General features: G+C 64.0%; 5 protein-coding genes across 5 annotated transcripts; 3 read left to right on the top strand and 2 right to left on the bottom strand.

Moving 5' to 3' along the window:
- Nucleotides 1-406: 406 nt before the first annotated feature.
- EMIHUDRAFT_217114 (Hypothetical protein) lies at nt 407-1,552 on the bottom strand (the record flags this gene model as incomplete). Its single annotated transcript, XM_005761207.1, has 3 exons — nt 407-735; nt 871-1,022; nt 1,200-1,552. 3 exons carry the CDS (start codon nt 1,550-1,552, stop codon nt 407-409), a joined length of 834 nt encoding a protein of 277 aa, XP_005761264.1.
- Nucleotides 1,553-1,686: 134 nt separating this feature from the next.
- On the top strand, nt 1,687-4,573 carry EMIHUDRAFT_452993 (hypothetical protein; the record flags this gene model as incomplete). The annotated part of the gene is made up of 4 exons (XM_005761206.1): nt 1,687-1,872; nt 2,646-2,990; nt 3,285-4,092; nt 4,351-4,573. Coding segments are annotated over 4 exons (1,508 nt in total), but the record flags the coding sequence as incomplete, so codon positions are not given.
- Nucleotides 4,574-5,804: 1,231 nt separating this feature from the next.
- EMIHUDRAFT_452992 (ATP12 chaperone protein) lies at nt 5,805-9,194 on the top strand (the record flags this gene model as incomplete). The annotated part of the gene is made up of 9 exons (XM_005761205.1): nt 5,805-6,230; nt 7,007-7,150; nt 7,471-7,499; nt 7,792-7,855; nt 8,239-8,269; nt 8,522-8,582; nt 8,713-8,749; nt 8,945-8,987; nt 9,038-9,194. 9 exons carry the CDS (start codon nt 5,805-5,807, stop codon nt 9,169-9,171), a joined length of 969 nt encoding a protein of 322 aa, XP_005761262.1. The 3' UTR covers nt 9,172-9,194.
- A 455-nt stretch (nt 9,195-9,649) lies between these two features.
- Nucleotides 9,650-12,517, bottom strand: EMIHUDRAFT_105876 (hypothetical protein; the record flags this gene model as incomplete). Its single annotated transcript, XM_005761204.1, has 2 exons — nt 9,650-10,377; nt 11,515-12,517. The coding sequence occupies 2 exons, from the start codon at nt 12,515-12,517 to the stop codon at nt 9,650-9,652; spliced, it is 1,731 nt and encodes a 576-aa protein (XP_005761261.1).
- Nucleotides 12,518-18,823: 6,306 nt separating this feature from the next.
- Nucleotides 18,824-20,553, top strand: EMIHUDRAFT_217106 (hypothetical protein; the record flags this gene model as incomplete). Its single annotated transcript, XM_005761203.1, has 5 exons — nt 18,824-19,096; nt 19,189-19,450; nt 19,612-20,258; nt 20,350-20,416; nt 20,489-20,553. The coding sequence occupies 5 exons, from the start codon at nt 18,824-18,826 to the stop codon at nt 20,551-20,553; spliced, it is 1,314 nt and encodes a 437-aa protein (XP_005761260.1).
- Between the last annotated feature and the right edge of the window lie 460 nt (nt 20,554-21,013).

Raw genomic sequence — 21,013 nt, 5'->3', positions numbered from 1 at the left:
AATTGTGGAGTTAGCAGACGATGAATTCCAGACGAGATCGATGCATGTGACTCAGGAATTTTACAACAAAACCTCTCGTCACTCAGGAAACCTTAAGCATTATCCCGTAGGATTCGGTGGAGCGTTCGATTGTGCAGAAGCAAAGCAGGACTAGCTTTTATGAATTCTTTTCTTGGAGTGCAGTGTGATTCTGTGTGAGCTCTGTGTCTTGATTTGCCAACAATATACCTAAGGCGTGGAAGGGCGTCCGAGTCTCTTGGAATTCGCCGGGCCGCCACCCGCTGGTCCCGGCGACGCTGTGAGGGCGTTGAGGGGAATTCGACAAAACAGTATTAACACAAGTGGAGAGACGCTGAATGTCTGAAGGTTTGATCAATCAATATTGATTGACTAGCAGGTTGGCTCGCTAGTCGCTCGCCGGCCCGCGCAGCACGCGCGGGCCTTTTTTGTGGTCGGATGTTGGTCGTCTCGAATTTGATCGTGGGCAGGGCGTGAGAAAGCTGGACGGCTCGGTCGATGCGAGCCACCAGCTCGTGAGCGACGGGCGCGACGGGTTCCTCGGCGTAGGCTTGGGCGTGGTGAGCAGCGCCGGCGAGAGAGGGACGGCATGCGGCTCCCAAACGAGCCGCACGGGCTTCATCTGGGCCGCCGAGGCCACCTCCTTGGTCGCGGTGGCGGGCGTGAAGGCGAGGTGGGCCGAGGCAAGCGCTGAACGTGCCGTGCCGCCTTGCGCCCCTGAGGAGGGACGAGTGTGTGGGGTGCCACGGGCGGGGGGGAGCGGTGAGAGGAGAGCGGTGGGCACCCCCACGAGGGGCTGCGCTGACGCCGCCTGCCACCCCACGCACGCCACTGACGCTGTGGGGGCGGCACGATCGAACGCGCTGGTCGGGCGGGCCGTCTGAGTCGCCCAAGCGGTGCTCTGCCGGCCGGTGGACGCGAGGGTGGCCCAAGAGGGCTCAAAGTACGGAGCCGATACCAGGCCGTCCCGGACGCCTGGCACGCGGGCCAATGGTCCAGCCGTCCTGTGCATGGCTGGAGCGAAGGAGGGAGAGCTCAGGAGGGCGACGGGGCAGGGAAGGGGGCGATGCGATGCGGCGAGGTCTAATCGGCGGCGTGGAGAGAGGAGGTGCCAAAAGGCGACTATAGAGAGGCCTCTACGGGTGATATAGTGCGCCATGCCGGCGGGAGAGGTCTCTCACCGCCCCCCGGGCCGTCTCGAAGGGCCGTGCAGCCCACGCCACGAGGCGCTGCTGGCGGGAGCCTGGAAGGACTTGGCCTCGTTGCACCGCGCCGCGTTGATTCGCGACCACCGTCGGCCGCGGACGGCGTCGGCGTGGCGGCCGCGGGCGCTCGCGAGACGCGCCGCTCTGCGCTGGTTCGGTTCGTTCGACTCGTTGTGCCGCCGCACGCCCGGCGGCCGCGGGTCCCAGAAGTGGTTGCGCGGGCCTCTTCCTTTCGGCCGCGGGACGGCGTCGGGCACGTCGTCGGTCGCAACAGCGGCGCGGCGAGCCGCGGCACGTCGTTGCTGGCGCTGGTGGTTTGAGGTCGGCATCGTCCAGAGCTCGGTCGACGAGTCTAGAGCTTCAGCTGGTCGGGTGCCATGTTTGTGCGGAAAGTGGCAAATATATCTCTTTGATTGAGGTGGCACAGACCCCTCACATCTTAGAGGCCGAACCCTGCAGCGCCATGGCGGCGGAAAACTGGCCTGCCGGGCTCACGGACGAGTCCGTGAACGCGGCGATCGACCGGCTGCTGCGCCGCGAGGACTGGGACACCATCTCGGTCAAGGTGGTGCTCCGGATGCTCGAGACGGAGCTGCTGCCCGGCGCCGACGGCTCCCTCCGCGCGCACAAGAAGTTTGTCAAGGCGGCCGTCGACACAGCGATGGCGCGCATCCTCGCCGAGGGCGGCACCGGCGGCGGCGGAGGCGGCGGCGCGGCCGAGGACGCGCCGATGGAAGCGGCGCCGGAAGCGGCGGCGGAGGCGGAGCCGGCGGCGCCGGCGCAGGACGCGGCGGACGGGGCGGGCTCGGAGGAGCCCGCGCGCAAGAAGCGGAAGGTGGAGGAGGCGGAGGACGGCGGCCCCTCCGCCGCGGGCCCCGGCGAGGAGGTGTCGCCGCCGGACGTCGGTGCGGCCGCGGCCGCCGGCGAGCGCAAGGGCGAGGACGGCGAGGGCGAGGGCGAGGGCGAGGGCGGCGAGGGGGAGGGGGAGGGCGGTGGCGCCAAGGCGGAGGGCGGCGGCGAGGGCGAGAAGTCGGAGGGCGCGAGCGGCGAGGAGAGCGACGGGAGCGGCGAGGAGGAGAGCGAGGGCGAGGAGGACGAGGAGGCCGCGGTAGCGGTTGGCAGGCCGAGATGTCGCCGAGATGTCGCCGAGATGTCGCCGAGATCGGACGAGGTTGGAACCGAGGTGGCTCTCCTTTCGTTAGGCCGTCGCACCGCGCGGACGGGAAGGTCTTTTACCGCCAGGTGGCCGATCATGCCCTCACCCTCACCCTCACCCTCACCCTCACCCTTACCCTCGCGCTCGCCTTTGCCCTCGCCCTCACCCTCAACCCTCGCCCTCAACCCTCGCCCTCAAACCTCATCCACCCCACCCCCACCCTTGCCCAGATGAAGAAGGGGGAGGAGACGTACGAGGTCGGGCAGGACTGCTACCTCGAGAACGGCGCCGACGTGCCCTACGTCGCGCGACTGCAGGAGATCTTCGTCTACTCGTTTGCTTCGTCGGAGGTCTACTTCAACGCGCGCTGGTACTACCGCGAGGGCGACGTCCACGAGTACGCAAAGATGGCCGGAGCGAGCGGCAAGGTCAAGTACGAGGGAGGCACGCTCACCGCGGCGCCGTCGGAGCTCTTCTTCTCGCTGCATTTCGACGAGAACCACTCCGACTGCGTCCTCCGCCCGTGCGCCGTCCACCTCCTCGACGAGCGGCCCGACGGCGGGTTCGGGCCGCACGAGTTCTTTGCGTGGCGCGCGTACGAGAAGAAGGCGGTCTACCCGCTGGAGGCGCTTCCGACCAAGAAGCTGCGCGACGCGTACGCGACCGAGGCGCACACACGCACACACACACGCACACACACAGGCACAGGCACAGGCACCCCCCCCCCCCCACACACACACCGCTCACCCACGCGCACCGGACTTTGCACTTTGAATGCCGCCGGGCTCCTGTCGTCTAGACGTGGAGTCGCGAGGGTCGCTCCCTGCCCCCCCCCCTCCACCACCGTGTGTGTGTGTGTGTGTGTGTGTGTGTGGAGCAGCTTACCTTACCTTACCTTACCTTAGGCCAAGCGCGGCCCCGCGGCCAAAGCGGCGGCGGCCCGCGAGGCGTCGGAGAAGGAGCGGCGCAAGCGCCAGGAGACCGAGGCGCGGGAGACGGCGCGGGAGACGGCGCTGTCGGCGGACGAGCTGAGGGCGCTCGTGATGCCGCGTCGGCACGCGGAGGTCTGGATCGAGACGCGCGCGTTCAATCGCGTGGCGGTCGACTCGCTCGTGCGGTGCGTGCAGCGGCTCAACGGCCAAAAGTCGTTTTACGTCGGTCTGGTCATCGCCACCAAGCGGGCGCCGCGGCCGTACCGGCTGGGCAAGAAGCTGGTCGAGATGTCGCTGCAGCTGCGCACGTCGGTCGGCACGCGCCTGGCCGGGCTCGACACGCTGTCCAACGATGCCCCCTCGGAGGCGGAGCTGCAGCGGTTCAAGGTGCCGCTCAACCCGGTGCACATGCGCAAGCACATGCGCAAGGTGCAGGCGGCGATGAGCGAGCATGCGGAGAAGTTCGACGAGCAGGACCTGCTGCGAAGGGCGGAGGAGGAGGAGCGGCTGCGGCGGGCGCGCGAGGCGGAGGAGGAGGCGGAGCGGGCCGCCGACGAAGAGAGAGAGCGCAAGGGGCGCGAGCGCGAGGAGATGCGCCGGCGTGCTGCGGACAAGGCGGCGGGCGGAGGCGCGGCCGAGCCGGAGCAGTGGTGGCTGTCGTACAACGTGACGCGGGGCGACGCGTCGGGGCGCGAGGTCGCAAAGTGGCGCGCGCGGCTGCTCCGCTTCGAGAAGATTGCAAAGGCGACGGTGGCCGGCGGCGAGCGCGAGAATGCGCTGCGTCTCGCTGCGCAGGCGCGCCAAAAGATCCAGCAGCTGACGGGCGAGGAGGAGGTGGAGGAGGAGGAGGGCGGCGGCGGCGGCGGCGGCGGCGAGGGCGGCGAGGGCGGCGGCGAGGGCGGCGGCGAGGGCGGCGGCGGCGCAGGCGGCGGCGCAGGCGGCGGCGGTGGGGAGGGTGGCGACGTCGAAGGCGGTGGCGGAGATGGGGGCGGCGGCGAGGGAGGCGAGTCCAGCCGTGCTCCCGATGCGGCGGAGGCAGGCTCGATGCAGGTCGACCAAGCGGCGGACGAGGCCGAGGAGGCGTAGCGGGCCGAGGCGTAGACGCAGCAGGCGCAGTGGGGCCGCGCGTGGACCATGGTGTCGGGCCCGCTTGCGCGGCAGAGGGCGTCGGACGGTCTCGACCCGCCAGTGAGGTGCACGCACGTTGAAACTAGCTGCTGGGTGAGGACGGTATGTACCGCCAAAGAGCCAAACTCGCAGACAGAGAGCGTGGGCCCGTGCGTGGGCCCCGACCGCGTCTCAACGGAAACCGCCTCATATTTACATTTTGCGGTGTGGGGAGAGAGTTGGAACGAGTGGCCGGGGGTACGGCTTTAGCGGATCGTCTCGCTTTAATTCGGTAGAGAAGTCGCTCCCCCCCCTCAAAGCTCAAACGCCATAAAGCAAACGGATCTCGTAGTCGCTATAAAGGTAAAGTAAAGGGGAAGCACCTGCCACATCTCGGCACGGGCGCCGTCTCCCGAGCAGGCGTCGCGCTGGTACGGAGAGGCGGCGGGCCGCGGCGGCGGTCGCGCGCCGCCGGCGGGCGGGGGCGGGGGCGCGGCGGCGGCGGCGCGAGCGGCGGCATCTCCAAAAGAAGGACGAGCGGCGGCGGCGGCGGCGTCTCCAGCCGCGCGCCCACGGGATGCGTGGAACGGCGGCGCTCATCCGCGGCTCTTTCCTCCTCAGGCAGCCTCGCCAGCCGGGTGCTGTCGTCCAAGACGCTCTCGTCGGCGCTCGGCGCTGCAACCGCCGCCGAGCCCCGATTCCCTTCCTAGCCCCTTCCCCGAACCTCTCGGACGCTCCCCGTAGGCGCCGCAAACGCCGCCGAGCCCACCCTCGCCGCCGCCCTCGCGTCGGGCGGCGAGTCGCTCAACGCTTCGAAGCCGGACTTGCGCGCACAGCTCGCGACGAGCACGGCAGCCGTCTCGGAGCCGTCTCGGAGCCGTCTCGGAGCCTCCCTGTAGGCGCGCGAAGCTCGCGACGAGCAAGTGGCCGCGCGGCGAGGCGATGGACGAGGACGACGACTGACGGGAGGCGGGGCGCGACCCTCGCCGAGCGGGCCATTTGGATTTGCTTGAGGCAGCGTGGCCTCTCCACGTGGATGTGTGGTGTGTAGTAATCTGCAAGGTGGATTGTGTGGTGCGTAGTAATCTGCAAGGTGGATTGTGTGGTGTGTAGTAATCTGCAAGGTGGATTGTGTGGTGTGTAGTAATCTGCAAGGTGGATTGTGTGGTGTGTAGTAATCTGCAAGGCGGATTGTGTGTGTGTAGTAATCTGCAAGGTGGATTGTGTGGTGTGTAGTAATCTGCAAGAGAAAAGCTCAAAACGTAGTAAACTGCAATTTTTCCTAATAGGAAGGCGAAAACAGCCAGGCTCGGACTGCGCAAAAGAAAAGAATTCATAAAAGAAGAAAAACACCGAAGTTTGGCCCGCCACTCGGCGCGCCTCTCGATGCAGAGCCGGATCAAGGTATGGTACAAGTCGGTGGGCGTGCAGCGCGTCGCGCACGCCGCGCGCTGGGCCGTCACGCTCGACGGCCGTGCGCTGCAGACGCCCGCAAAGTCTCCGCTCGAGCTGCCGACCGAGGCGATGGCGTGGGCGGTGGCGATGGAGTGGCAGGCGCAGGGCAAGTTCCTCCAGCCGTACACGATGCCGCTGATGAAGCTCGCCACGACGTCCATCGACCAGGTGCCATCGATCCGGCCACAGATGGCGTCGTCGATGCTGCGGACGATGCATACAGACGTCGTGGCGCTCCGGGCGGACGCGGAGGACGAGCCCGAGCTTGCGGCCAAGGAGGCGGCGGCGTACGACCCGCTGATATCCTGGCTCGCGGATGCCGAGGGCGTCCAGCTGAACGCCACCTCGAGCCTCGTCGTCGAGCAGGAAGAGGACGCTTCCGAGACACTACCGAGACGCTTATGAGACACTACCGAGACGCTTCCGAGACGCTTCCGTGACACTACCGAGACGCTTCCGAGACACTTCCGCGACGCTTCCGAGACGCTTGCGTAGCGCTTGCGAGCCGCTCTCAAGACGCTTCCGACACTTCCGAGACGCTGCCGCGACGCTTCCGAGACACCGACGAGACACTGCCGCGACACTGCCGCGACAACTCCGCGACACTTCCGCGACGCTGCCGAGACATTCGCGAGAGGTTTGACGCTTCCGAGACACTGCCGCGACACTTCCGAGACACTTCCGAGATACCGCCGCGACACTGCATGGCGGCTCTTCAGCCGTGCTCGCTCGCGGCGCGAAGAGCCCGAGACACTTCCGAGACACTTCCGAGACACTTCCGAGACACTTCCGAGATACCGCCGCGACACTGCATGGCGGCTCTTCAGCCGTGCTCGCTCGCGGGCCGAAGAGCCCGAGACACTTCCGAGACACTTCCGAGACACTTCCGAGACACTTCCGAAGCCGTGCTCGCTCGCGGGGCGAAGAGCTCGCCGTGAACTCCCAATCACACACACACACACACACACACACCGCTCACCCACGCGCACCGGGCCTTGCACTTTAAATGCCGTGGGGCTCCTGTCGTTAGACGTGGAGACGCGAGGGTTGCCCCCCCTTGCCCCACCACCTCGTGTGTGTGGAGAAGTTTACCTTACCTTACCTTACCTCCCAATCCCCCATCTCCCCCGCAGCCGCCCGCTGCCGCTGCGGCTGCCGCGCGGGTCCTCGGCGCGGCCGACGATTGGACGCTGGCGGCGCTCGATTCGGTGACTGGGTCGTGCAAGTCGTTTGTCCTGGCCCTCGCGCTCTATCGCCGGCGGCTGAGCGCGCGCGAGGTGCGCATCGCCGCGCGCGTACCCGATGTGGGGAGAGACGGGGAGGTATTAGATGGGGAGATGTGGGGAGAGATGAGAACGCCGAGGTGTGCGTCGCTGCGCGCGTACCAGACATATGGGGAGATATGGGGAGATATGGGGAGATACGGGGAGATATGGGGAGGTATGGGGAGATATGGGGAGATACGGGGAGGTATGGGGAGATATGGGGAGATATGGGGAGATATGGGGAGATATGGGGAGATTCCGCTTCATAGGTATCTAGGGAATCTCGAGGAATCTCGACGAACCTCGAGGAACCTCGAGGAACCTCCCACTAGGTGTGCGTCGCTGCGCGTGTCGCCGAGCAGTACGAAGCCGCTAGACGCGGAAGACCTCCCCATATCTCTTCAAATCTCCCCGCATCTCCCCACTTCTCCCCCGCAGGACCAGACCTCTGCGGACCTCTCGCCCCCCCCCTATCTCCCCCTATCTCCCCAAATCCTCCCAGTTACGCCGCAAGGTACCTGACCGACCTCTATCTCCCCACATCTCCCCACATCTCCCCACATCTCCCCAAATCTCCCCCATTTCACACCGCCAGGTACCAGACCGACCTCTATCTCCCCCAATCTCCCCCAATCTCCCCCCATCTCCGCTAGGTACCAGACCGACCTCTGGGGCGAAGTCGAGGCGGGACACGATCTCGACCGCGCAGATTTGCAGGTGCGCGTGATTGATTGTCCCGCCACGACGCATCATTGTTCATGGCGGCTGGTAGTGCTTCCAGTGGTGATTGGGCGCGGGTGCGCGTGATTGGTTGTCCCGCCACCGACCCCGAATTGGTTCATGGCGGATGGTAGTGCTGCCAGAGGATGATGACTGGGTGCGGGGTGCGCGCTTCAATCTAGTCCATTCTCACTCCTTAACGGACGGCATGGGCAGGTGTGCGTGTCTCATCTCTCCCTATCTCTCCCCATCTCTCCCAATCTCTCCCAATCTCTCCCCATCTCTCCCCCTCTCTCCCCATCTCTCCCCATCTCTCCCCATATCTCCCCATCTCTCCCCATCTCTCCCCTATCTCCCCATATCTCCCCACATCTCCCCAGGTGCGCGTGTCTGCGGCCTCGGCCTTTCTGCGTGCGCTTCCCCTAGAAGCGGGAGAGGACGCACTCTCGTCTCCCAACCAGCGCCCGAGAGGTCACGCACTCCGCTGCATTCGACCGCTCTCAGCCGCATCCAGCTGCACTCGCCTCCCCTCACATTCCCGCGGTGCTCTGGTGTCCCGCTGCAAGACCGTCTTCCCGCCCTGCGGCCACCTGTGGCCTCGGTGTGCTCATGGCGATCTCCCCGCGATCTCCCCACCCAGACGTCGGTGTGCCCATGACGCAGGCATGCTGCCCGAGGAGGGCGTCGCCGCGCCGATCGTCGACGAGCGCCCGCGCGGAGAGAGGCGCCGAGATCTCGCCGAGATCTCGCCGAGATCTCGCCGAGATCTCGCCGAGATCTCTCTCAAAGGTACAGCCGAGATCTCGCCGCGCCGCCGCGGCCTCCGCACCGCCGTCCCCTTTCCCTCGCCGCAGGGACATGGGCAGTTGGACAGCCTTCTACTACACTGAGGAGCAACAACAGCCTAGACGCGGAACGCGCACTCCAGTCTCCCCACCAGCGCTCGAGAGGACGCGTGCTCCGCTGCATTCGGCTGCTGTACTCCGCTGTCTTCCGTTGCATTCGTAGCCCCCCCTTCACGCGGTGCTCTGAGGACGCTGCACATTCCCGTACTCCCGCCCTGAGCGTGGCGTACTCACCGCGTAGGAGCAACAGAGACGCCTCGGCGTTGACGAGCGTGGACGGCCGCGCGAGCAGCAGCAGCAGCAGCAGTAAGCCCCCCCCCCCCCCCCCCCCTGCTGCTGCTGTTACCTCCGGTCCACACGGGTACTCCCGTGCTAGGACAAGGAGGCCCCACGGTACTCTGCGTACACGGCGTCTCCACACTAGCCGAGTCACACATGTGGCGTGATTGGGATCAAAGCGCTGATTGAGAGTCATGAATGAATGTAAGGTACGGCTCTAAGGTAAGGTAAATTTCTCCACACACACAAAGTGGTGGGGCAAGGGGGGGCGACCCTCGCATCTCCACGCCCGGACACGAGCAGGAGCCCCACGGCATTCAAAGTGCAAGCACTGGCCCGGTGCACGTGGGTGAGCAGCCTGCCCCTCCCTCCCGACAAACCAACTCCCGCACACACACAATCGCACTCTGGCCATCGAATGACTCCGAATGACTCCCTGTGTGTGCTAAGACAGAATCTCCGCAGACATCCAAAACGGGCCGTGCCGCGTTTGTGGTGTCTTCTCAAGCACTAGCATCCGGGCGCCGCACTCGAGTGGGCGGGTCACATCTATGTGGGCCCAGTGTGCGCACTCGGCGCATATGCTAGTGCTATCCTGCCCTATGGGAGGCAGAGGGATGGGGGGAGGGGGGGGCAGAGGTAAGGTGGGGTGAGACTGGGGAGGACCTCAGAGATCCTCCATGAGGGTGGGGTCCGGCCCGAACAGGTCGAAGCCGGTCCCGCCATCGCCGCCGGCGCCGTCGCCCTCGTCCGCCTTGGAGGCGGAGGTCGTCGGGCGGGGCGCCTCGCCCGTCGCGAACCTGCCGCTGAACACGGCGTCGGCCGGCGCCGAGGCGCCGGCAGCCGTGATCAGGTCGGCGACCTTTCGGTCCCTGCAGGCCGCATCAATTTTGCCGCGCCGGGACGGCTCGTAGAGCTCGTTGGCGAGCCAGTCCCGGGCGACCTTCGTCGCCACGGAGCCCAGAGGGACCGTGGCGTACACCAGGTCGCCGAACCTGCTGCCCCCCTCGGGAGGCAGCGAGTAGGCGACCTGAATATTGGACCCGCTGGGGTTGCGCGCCGCCTGCGTCGCAGCCTCTAGGCCGTCCATCACGAACTCGACGTTCTCGCGCAGCTGCTCGTGCGGGTAGTCCGCACGCTCGGCCTCGCTCGCGGCCGCCGCCGCAGCCTTCCTCTCCGCCTTGTTCGCCTTCTGCCGGGCCTTTTTGGCCCTGCGAGCCGCGGCCCGAGCATCCTTCTGCTCCTCCGTCGGCTCCTCCTTCCGCGACGCGGTGCGCTCGACGAACGAGCGCTCCGCCGCCTGCACCGGCTCGCGGTCGCCCGCGGCCTTCTCGGACTTCAGGTCGAAGGTCGCCGTCCCGTAGCCAGGGCACTCATACCTGAGCTGCGACACACCTGCGAGCCTTGCGGCAATGAGGCAGTCTTCCATGTGCGCGCGATCGTAGCGATTCCAGGGTCGTCCGCGGCGCGTTCCCGGCGGCCCGACGGTGGCCGGCGCTTGCGCGCCAGCTCCGTCCGCCGCCGGCTCCGCGGCCGCGGTCCCTGTCATAGCGTGAATGTATGTATGTGTATGTTGTCATGCCCCCGTCCCCCAAAAGCTAGTCGTAGATCGGGCGGGGCTGCACACGTCTGGGTTGCCGCTCCGAACCATCGCGCGTCGGCTCGGAGGATAGCGGCCCCTGCTTGGTCCGTCGGTTGTGGCTCTCCTCTCCAAGGCTTTCGTGTTTCGAAGCATGCAGGAGCTGCTCTCATCCGAGGCAGCACTCGGTCAGGAATGGCGACCCAAGGACGTGCGCAACCGCCCGACCCATAAACAGTTCGGAGCCCCCCATTAGCCGCGCACGCCGCAGCAGTAGCGGTGCGAGCCGCAGCAGTAGCGGCGAGGCCACTCCAGAGCCCATTGCAGCCGCACCAGCAGGCGGCTCGTGATGGACGGCCTGGAGGCTGCGACGCAGGCGGCGCGCAACCCCACAGGGTCCAACAGTCAGGTCGCCTACTCGCTCCCTCCCGAGGGGGGCAGCGGGTTCGGCGACCTGTGGTGTACGCCACGGTCCCTCTGGGCTCCGTGGCGACGAAGGTCGCCCGGGACTGGCTCGCCAACGAGCTCTACGAGCCCAAAAACGATTGCAACGGCGTCGCAACACAACGGGGCAACGCAACTCGCAAGCAATCGCGGATCGTCGATCGACGGTCACGGCGCGTCGGCGGCGCCAGGTTTTACATGTCGCGTTTACGATACTATAGTATTTACTAGGGCTCCTGTCGTTAGACGTGGAGACGCGAGGGTTGCCCCCCCTTGCCCCACCACCTCATGTGTGTGGAGAAGTTTACCTTACGTCAGTACCTTACCTTACCTTAGTAGAGCGTATTTACGGCGCTTTACTTTAAAGCCGTAGTAGCTTTAGGCGACAAGAGAGCAGGGGCCGGGCGCACCGCACCACCCGCGCTTGCCGTACTCTTTAAAACCTCACAGCGCCGCGCCGAAGATCTTCACATCCGCACACGACTGCCAGACCTGAGCGCTCGTCTCACAGTCGTAGCGAAAGCCGAGGACGTACTCGCCTGGCGCCAAATGCGCGGGCACGCGGAGGTAATCGTACATTGTTATGTTGTGCGTCCAGTCACCCGTGCAGTTGGCCTGGATGGTGTAGCTCTTGGGCGGGTGATTCGGGTACCCTGGCTCGTGGCATGGAGGCTTGAAGGCCCAGCCGGACGTGGCAGCACCCGCCACGTCCGGGACTCCGAGCATGCGCCAGGTGCCTCCGACCGGCAGCGTCCCGTTGCTCACATCGACGGAGTCGAGCTCGATCATGCTGCCATCCGAGATCATCAACTTGGAGTTGCCGGCGAATGGCATGGGCGTCTGCTGGAAGCAGGCCTCGGTCAGATCCGATGTCAAGGGGCAAAGCCGAAACTGGTAGCCGCCGCCGTGGTTGGCACGGAAACTCGACCTCGTCTCGACCACCGAGCCGGTGCGCCACACGGTGCCGGTGTCGTACTTGGGCAAAACCTGAGAGCCGAGGTCGCCCAGCTTGGCGTATTTCGTATCGGTGAACTCGCCCTTCCCAGGCGTGGCCTGGTACGAGCCGCTCGCGCGGCCGCAGGCGTCGTACACGGGGGCGTGGCCGGGCGCACGCCAGGGGTTGAATTTCGTCCAGTCATCCTTGGAGCCCGCCACGGCCGCACGGTTGATGGTCCGGTGCGCAGGGTCATTGTTGGTCGCCTTCATGCCCGCGCCGCACCGGTCGATCCGATTGGGGTTGGACGGGCCCTTGTCGCCGCCGTCAGGCAACGGGCAGCCGATCGTCGTCCCCACATTAAACCACAGGCAGGTCTGCGCTGAGGCGCACACGTCCGTGCCATTTCGGCACGCGCAAGGAGCGGTGCCGTTCCCTGGACCTTCCCAATGATATGGCGCCTTCCCGTTCGCCCACTCGGGGAGCTCCGAGTCGATGGCGTTGCGAGGCTTCGGCTTGATCAAGTTGCTGTGCGCGGCCGCCAGCGGGAGGAGGGCCAAGAGGAAGGCAAAATTCATCACGCGCGAGCTCGACCGCGTGGGCCAGCAGCTAGGCATGGCGCAGTCAGCAGCCAACTCGGCCGAACCGATCGAGACCTTGCCCCCCCCCATGGGCCGCGCGTGGGTCTTGGCTTTCTTTTTTCTTCGACGCCTCATCCTCGCCCTGAGCGCCGCGTGGGGCACCGCTGTGCGAATGGAGCCGAAAGCCCACCTCGGTCAGAGTTACAACAAACAACCCGACGTGGACGCGGACAACATTGGCTCGCACGGCACGCACTATTGCGGGGACGTCAAAGTCGTCTGTCCCCTCAGCAGCAGCGGGGAGCACGGTCGGAAGGGCGCTTTTGTCGCTTTCGGCAACACTGAATCATTCTACCGGAACATGGTCGAGGGGCATGGGCCCTACTGCGAGGAGGGGGAGGGGGGGAAGGGGGGGGGGGGGGAGGGGGAAGGGGGGGGAGAGGAAGAAGGGGGGGGGGAGGGGTACCGGGGGGGCGGCATGGAGGGGGAGAGGAAGAGCAAGGGCGAGAGAGGGCAAGGGACCGGGCGCTGGCATACCAGGGGGGGCAGGGTGGTGGGCGGCGACCGCCGCATACCGTCCTACGGCGGGGACTACACCAAAGAACCCCACACTTCGATTACCATCGCATCGCCGGACGCGCCTGCTACTCATGAGTTCGCCGTCGACCCCTCTCTGCCCTTCACTGCCGAACCGCACCTCGCAGAGCACGACTGTGACAGCAGCGCGGTATGGGTGGACGCTAGACGGGCGAAGACGGTCACACAGGAGCGACACACGGACGACACAAGACAAGACACGGACTAGTGTTGTGAGAGAGAGTTCGGTTGTAAAATTCGTTTCTTTCAGACGGTGCGGCGACCGCATCGTGAAATTCTTTCATGAGAGCATTGTAAAATTCTTTCAGACGGTGCTTGAGGGGTACAGCCTGGAAGGGGTACAGCCTGGAAGGGGGTGCAGCCTGGAAGGGGGTGCAGCCTGGAAGGGGGTGCAGCATTTCCAGAAGGTCAGCGCCGCCGCTGCCGGCGCCCACGCCCTCTCCACCCTGCTCGTTGCGAGCCGCCGGCGCTTGCGGGCACTCGATGGTACTGCCTCGCCACTGGCCGGCCGGCCGCGCACCGCGCAGCAGCACCCGATTACCCTGCTCGTTGGACACGCTCGACGCTCACTCGCAAGTCCTCTGTGAACAGGCGATCAGCACGATCCCGAGGAGCGGTACGCCAGCACGCGCGCGCACCAGCTGCGCGCCACAGCGCGATCACTGTGACGCACCTGGAAACTCTGGCGGCATATTGCTAGTGCACCCGCCGTCGTCTAGCGGCTCACTCCCTCGTTTGCTTCTAATCGCGGCACCGCCTGAAACACTGAGCACCAATCGCGGCACACGCCTGAAACGCAAATCGAGCTGTCGTCGCTGTGCCGCAGGTGCTGCAGGAAGGCGTCATCATGACTCTTCGCTGGCTGCTGCTCGCCGGCCTTGTCATACTGTGCCGCGGCTTCGCGGCTGTTGGCGGAGGCTGCGAAGACGCGGACGACACCACAGTCATGCAGGCCGCTCGAGAGATGGGGCTCGGCGACGTCATGAGCTGCAGCGACGTTGCGATCCAAGGCCACTGCAGCCACCCGCAGGCAAAGGAGGGTTGCTGCAAGACGTGCAATCGGGGACGCTTGCTTGGCGGGCAGCCTTCGTGCCAAGGCGCTGGTTCTCGTTCCTTCATGAGCGAAAACTGCGGCGTGGGAAGCTGCTCCCAGACCGGAAAAGACGAGCCGTGCGAGCCGTACGGTCCCTGCTGCGACCATGAGGGCTACAAGTGTGTGCATCGTGACCACGACTGTACCCAGACCTGCGGCTCATGGGGATGCAGCTTTACCTGCACTGACTGGTATGGGTGCAACTTCATCGACCACCCCTCTCCGCCGCCATCGCCGCCGCCGCTGCCTCCGCCGCTTGAGGTGGTCAAGCCTCACATCGTCGCGAGCACTCAGTCCTGCCCTCTCGGCCAGTCGTGCAGTCCCATCACCTGGACGGACCTGCCTGACACAGTCGTGGACAAGGGTTTCTACCTGTGCTCGGCTCTCAGTTCCTGGCGCCGCGGGCTGCCGTTAGTTGAAATAATTGATTATAGGTACCTGCGACCCCAACCCGAATCCGACTGGCACGGTGACAAAGGTGTGCCCGCTTGGCAGCCTGGAGCTCGCGCCGAGCGGAGACATCTCGGGTTCGAGGCCGACGCTCTACAAGGGCAACCTAGCCTGTGTGGCCCCGAAAGATGGCACGCAGTGCGACTTCCGCCACCCGCAAGACGGCACGCCGGACGCCGGAGCGCCGGACTACACGCCGTGCTCCGTGTCGTACACGTGCTCCCACGAGAGCCCTCACGGCGATGACAAGTATCACCACCGGCCCCTCAAAGCCTGCCCGCGAGGCACGTGGAGCTGCGTTGCGTACAACGGAATGGACGCCGACGGCCCGGATGGGGTCCTCAAACACAGCACCGTTGGCTCAGATCCTGGCAAACAAGACCGCGCCGCGGTGCCTTGCTGGTTTCCATCGCTCTCGCCTCTTGGCCTCGAGCTGCAGGGAAAGAAAACCAAGCCGGCCGCCCAACCCGATCTTGTCGAGCAGTGCAAGCACCCGCCCTTCGTCTTTGCTTACGACGACCCAGGTCCAGTTTCGCGCACGCCAGAAAGGCCAGGCGTGCTGCCGTCGACTCCGACAACCTTTAGCTGCCTCAAGATCGCCGGCGACGACGAGACGGATATCGCGCCGCCAGAGTACTCGACCTTTCCCCAGACGGACATTGCGACGCCGTGCGACCCAGCGGGCGGCGACACCTCCCTCGGCTCCTGCAACGACGACAACGACTGCCAGGCAAAGTGTGACATCGACGAGAACTGCCTCGGCTACTCAGTGGAAGCAGTGCGGCGCGGAGCACCGGTGACGGTAAACATTGGATCATCGTCGTCAAACAGCAAAACAAAGGATGTGGGGCTGTCAGGCTTGCAATGCCCAGAAACGGTCAACCGGGACAACTGGCTTGGCACGGACACCTACGACGACACATTTGCCATTTCTCAGGAGGGCACCACCGTGACTGCGCGCCGGACTGACTCAAACTCTGGATGGGGATTGCAGCTGCAATTCGTTTGCGACTCGCCGGACTCCGTCGCGGCAGACACGAATGTGGTGGGCGATTGCAGCTCCGCGCCAGGGGGGAACTCCGACCTCGGCGTCTGCTCGAGCCAGGCGGACTGCGAGGCGCAGTGCAACTCCAATGCAGAGTGCTTGGGCTACGTTGACATGACTGCAAAGAACTGGGGTTACATGCTCAAGAACTACGTGGGCCCGGACTGTGTGGAGACACGATCCGGCTTTGTCCTCCACGTGCCTGTCCAGGAATCCTTTGCGCTCAAGAAGTACCTCGGCCCTGCGTGCGTGGAGCACAAACCCGCCGCACGCATCCGCGCCAAGCCGGCAGCTGTCGAGCCAAAGCGCGGCTTTTTGATCGACCAGACGCTCGGCACACTGCAGGAGTGGAATCGCCAGTGCGGAGAGACGTTCTGGTCTCTAGGCACGTACGACTGGATGGCCCTCGAGGCCGGCATCTCGGGGTGCGTCGGCGACGTTTGCCGAACAGATCCTGAGGCGAAGGCAGGGGCATGCGACATCCCCGGTGCACCCGGCTGCGAATTCAGCATGGCGCGGTACTTGCCGTTCTTCAGCTACGCCATCCAGCTTCGTCTTGTTGACGTAGCCAAAGGATCTCAGGCCCGCGCTCCCCTACTGCCCCATGCCCTCTCCCTACCCTTCACCATGCCGCCTTACCGATCCCGTTTGATGATCAGATGTACACCTTTCCCGAGGATTCCGCGCTAGACGTCACCGGCGCGACGCAGGACGTTGGAGTGGTGAGCATCCTTCAGACGAAGAACCTGCAAGCGACGGCAAGTGTCATTGACACCTTTGTTGACACTGCTAAATGGGAAGCCTCCTCTTCCAGTAGCCGTCGCACGCTCTTTGCGCCGTTCATGGACGACCCGATGCCGCCACCAACGTCCCCTTGTGACAAGGGCTTTGTTCCAACGTGCGAGCACGCGAAGGGCTTTGGACTCTGCCGTTTTGGGAAGGAGGCGTGCCCAGAAACTTGCGTCGCAGAGGTCCGCCTATCGAGTCCGCCCAGCCATCTGCGCCGCACAGCGACAATAAGCTTCACACAGCTGAGACATGCCGTTGTTAATCGCCCCTATCAGGTACTTCACGCCTGCCCGGAAACGTGCGCGTTGCCACGCAACGTGACTGAGGGTCACGGCCTCTGGGACGAAACCAGCGAGTTGTTTCCTGCCGATTACGACACGCCCGTGCCCGAGGCTGCGAAGGCTGCAATCTGTGACGCATGCAGCGCGTACCCCGGACTCAAATGCTGCCACAACCATCCGCATGTCGACCGCCGCCGTCTGACCACCGGGATCGGGAGCTGCGACTCCCACATGATCGAGTCCAGCTTCGGCACCGCCTTGCTACAAGCCCAGTCTGCCCACGCGATGAACATCGCTACTCTGACTGGCGGATCGACTATGGAGAGCAACTCGGGCTTCATACCGTCCTTCTCCTACAAGTTCTACGTCACGGAGATGGGAAATTACGTCAACGCCCTCACGCGCCTCCAGACGGCGCTCGAGAAGCAGGTCGAGAAGGAGACGGAACTACAGCTGTACATCGCGCAACTCAGGATTGAGCAGGTCCCAGCGCGTCAGCACGATTCACAAATAGTGCCGTCCTTTAGTACTAGTAACGTCAATTATTTAGTAACGTATACCCGGCGGCTCGCAGGCGAAGCTGAGTGGCAAGGAGAGTGTCACCGCAAGGACGCAGGAGATGACGATGAAGACGATCACCACGGCGATCACTGGGATGGACGCTGCTATGAAGGGTATCAAGAGCATTGGAGGCCAGATGGACGACACCATGGTGCAGATGAAGAAGGATATCGACGCGTGGATTGTCGAGCAGCAGGTGAAGGCGATCATGGACCTGTGCGTCACCTTATGTTCGTTTGCTCTCTCGGGGGCGGGAACAGCGTTTCAGCTGAAGGCTGATGGCGCAGGGATCGGCGCGAAGTTCCCGTGGGGGGGAAAGAAAGAAGGATCTGGTTCGCCGGTGTAGATGCACACGCACACCCCCAGGCCGTAGGATTTGGCTTGCAATTAATCACGCCGGGCGCTGCCTTCACCCAGGGTGGGAAGCTCCGAATGTCGATCTTTTGGGGCTCGGGGGCTTCCAGGATCCGACGCCACCCAAACGCAGCTGGGCGGGCAAGGAGGCTTCATACAATGGTGCCTTTCACGTGACCAAGGGCATCGGCATCTTCATCAACGGCGCCGTTAGCATCTTCGAGGCGAGCAAGGCGGTGTCCAAGGCCAACGGGCTGAGCAGTGACGTACGGGACGCCGCCGGATTGTCCGTCAAGGCCATGGAAGAACAGTTCGACTGGAACGTGACATAGATGCTCACCGGAGCGGCACCGGACGGTTTGCTCTCTCACAGCGCGCGTTTGATGCAGCTATCCACCCCTGCAGGCCGAGCAATGTCTCCCTGATACCAAGCAGCAACGACTCCCTGGCTGACCTCTCGACCCTGGCGTTCATGCTCAATGACCTGCTGCCCAAGCTCGGCACAGGATACTGGTCGGAGATTTACGCGAACTCAGGCGCGCGTCGTGCTGTTTCGGCACCAATTCGCACACAGCGTGCCGAGGTCCCCCTCTTTCAACACAGGCGACATGATCGAGCCATACACGACGGGATACAATACAGAAATCAATGTTGCGGCAAAAAAGTGGCTCAAGCAGATGCGCGCGCAGTGCGACTACGGCAACGGTGCGCCCCTGCGCACACAGCGCTCTGTATCTACAAAAGCGCTGACCCCGCTGCCTCCCCTCACACACAGACTACGTGACCCACGGCGTCCGCTTTGTCGCTGGCGTACAGCAGGCGCGTGCGGTTCTTGTGCTCCTTCTCTGCCCCCGCCGCTACTCACGCGGAGTGCATTGCGCTTTGTGGATAGGCGTTGATCAACCTCGCTCAGGAGGACGCAAACAAGAAGGTTGAGAAAGCCATCGAGGACGCCTTTGGCATCTCCAGCGAGGCGAATTTTGACACTTGGGCGGCCGAGAAGAAGCTGCTGATCGGGGCAAGCCGCCCCCTGCTACTGCCCTCTGGCTCTAAACTCAATCTGATCTGCCTGATCGCTCTGTGCCTCACGCTCGCTCCCTCTTCCTGACACCTCTCAGACTCAGATGTCTACCATGGCGCTGCAGCTATTTGTGACCACGCGCCAGCTCTGCCAGTCTTTTGCCTACCAGACGACCCAGCTCTTCCAGCAGTGCGTTGTCGGCAGCATCGGAGTCAAGTCGCTCAACAACCCGCTCGACGAGCTGTGCGGAGCTTTCTCGAACGGCACCGCCTACTTCAAGCCGTTCGAATACGATGTTGTCGCCGGCGCGTCATACGGCGACCTCGATGGCTTCACGACGGAGGCGAAGGACTACGTCAAGGGTCTCCAGACGATGTTCTCGCAGGTGAGAGACTCTGTCACTCGTTGGGCTCACTCCAGACGATGTGCTCGTTCGAGCTCCTTCCGCCAGCTCTCTTAGCAGTATCCTGAACATAGGCGACGGCCGTCGAGGAATGCGTCACAAAAGCGGTTTGGGGCAAAGGCACTTCAGCTATCAATCGGCCCTTCCTCTCGCTCATCATTCGCCCGGAGAATCTTCCGCCGTGCAATGGAACGGACGGGTACGTCCGCACCGGTGAGCCAGTCGTATGCAGCATCGATTCTGATGCGAAATCGAATGGGGCTCCGTACCCGACAGGGCCGGACGACGGCCCGCTCATTGAGTTCTGGCACAACGACTCGTGCCTTCCAAATGCAAGTGCAGCACCGTTGTCGAGCGGAGAGACGTGCTGCCAGACCATCGCTTGGACCAATAACTGTGCGCGCCCCACTAAACATACCCAGCCTACCGCATCCCGACCCGCACACCAGCACAGCTCAAGTTGTGCCTCAGACCGCGCTTCCACCGCCTTCGCGCAGGCACGCGAGACCCACCGGAGTCGAAGCAGCCTTTCATCTACGTCAGCGACGACGCTTGGGCCACGTTCAAAGATACGTCCGACGCTGCTACGTTTGGCCGGCTCAACATCGAAATTCGCCCGGACATGGTCGTGCCCGGCACTAAAGATTACAACGACCTCCTCCTCCGTGGGTTCGCGTTCTACATGCCAGGGGCGGTCTTCGAAGAAGGAGAGACGGCGAAAGCTACTCTTACGCCCAATGGGCAGATGCAACAACGCGTGTACGACGAGACGCGTGAGCCGGTGTGCGGGGGCTATGGCAACCAGAATCTGTGCATGTATCGCAACTTCACTTTCGTCGCAGCGCCAACCGAACCCCCCCCGGAAGGAACGACGGAAACGACGCAAGTCGTCTCGTACAGCATGTCGTACTACAATCCGAACTCCGCCGGCACCTGCAATCGCATTGCAACCCAGCCAGTGTTTTACGCGGGAAGAAAAGTCATCGGGCCGAAGTGCGATCCGCCGTCGGATGATGATAAGGCTTGCTACCAGTACTGCACCGATCAGGACTTGAGCAGCCTCGAGCAGGGCGACATTCGCTCCGACGGCGATTCGGCAGGGCCGTTCAACTTTGCGGCCCTCTTCACCTCGTACGTGCTCGAGGTCATGTTGTTAGCGCTCTAGCTAGCGCTATTCATACCTCATACGCCCAATATGCTGCCTCTCCCATTCGCTCATCAGTGCCCTCGCGCAGGTTGGTGCTCGCGGCGTCGACCGCCTCAGCGGCGTCGACCTCACAAACGTCGAGCAGATCGAGCTTGGTCCGTCCGAGCTTTCATTGGCACGCACGCCAAACAGCGCACTCACATTCCTCCCCACTTTTGCGTGCATAGGCTTATGGCTCAAGTCGCACACAACCATTGACGCTCCGCTTAGCTGCGACATGCAAAACTGCTGATCGTCGAGCCAATAGTCGCCCATGTTGTACGGCACCCCAGAGTCCGTCGGCGCAAGCGCAACTAACGGAGAATGCAATGATGATGCGCTGCTGCCGCTCCCTGGTTCCCTGGACTGCTATCGTGGTCCAAGGGAAGCCGGGCGGGCTGAGCTGGTTGGCACAGGTCCTAGCGTTCACCTGTAGGAGCGCGCTGGATATGGATATGGTAGCCTTGGCCGGGAGGGAGCGTTCGCGTTTCACGCTAGTTGCCCAAGGCCCCTCGCACTTCTTAGTCGCCCTAGCGTTCACCGCTAGGAACGCGCTGGACATAACGCGCTGGACATTGCCCGAGCGCCGAGGTCTTGTGCCATTGTGCCTCTGTATGCTGTATGTGGAATGAGCTCTGGTGTGTTTAGATGGACCAGAGAGAAGGCGTTGTGAGAGCACCTCTCATATATGAGGTCTTGTGCCATTGTGCCCC

Source organism: Emiliania huxleyi (genome assembly GCF_000372725.1).
Source record: "Emiliania huxleyi CCMP1516 unplaced genomic scaffold EMIHUscaffold_72, whole genome shotgun sequence".
NCBI lineage: Eukaryota > Haptophyta > Isochrysidales > Noelaerhabdaceae > Emiliania > Emiliania huxleyi.
The sequence above is the reverse complement of the archived record's forward strand: the minus strand, read 5'-3'. Positions and strand labels throughout refer to the sequence as shown.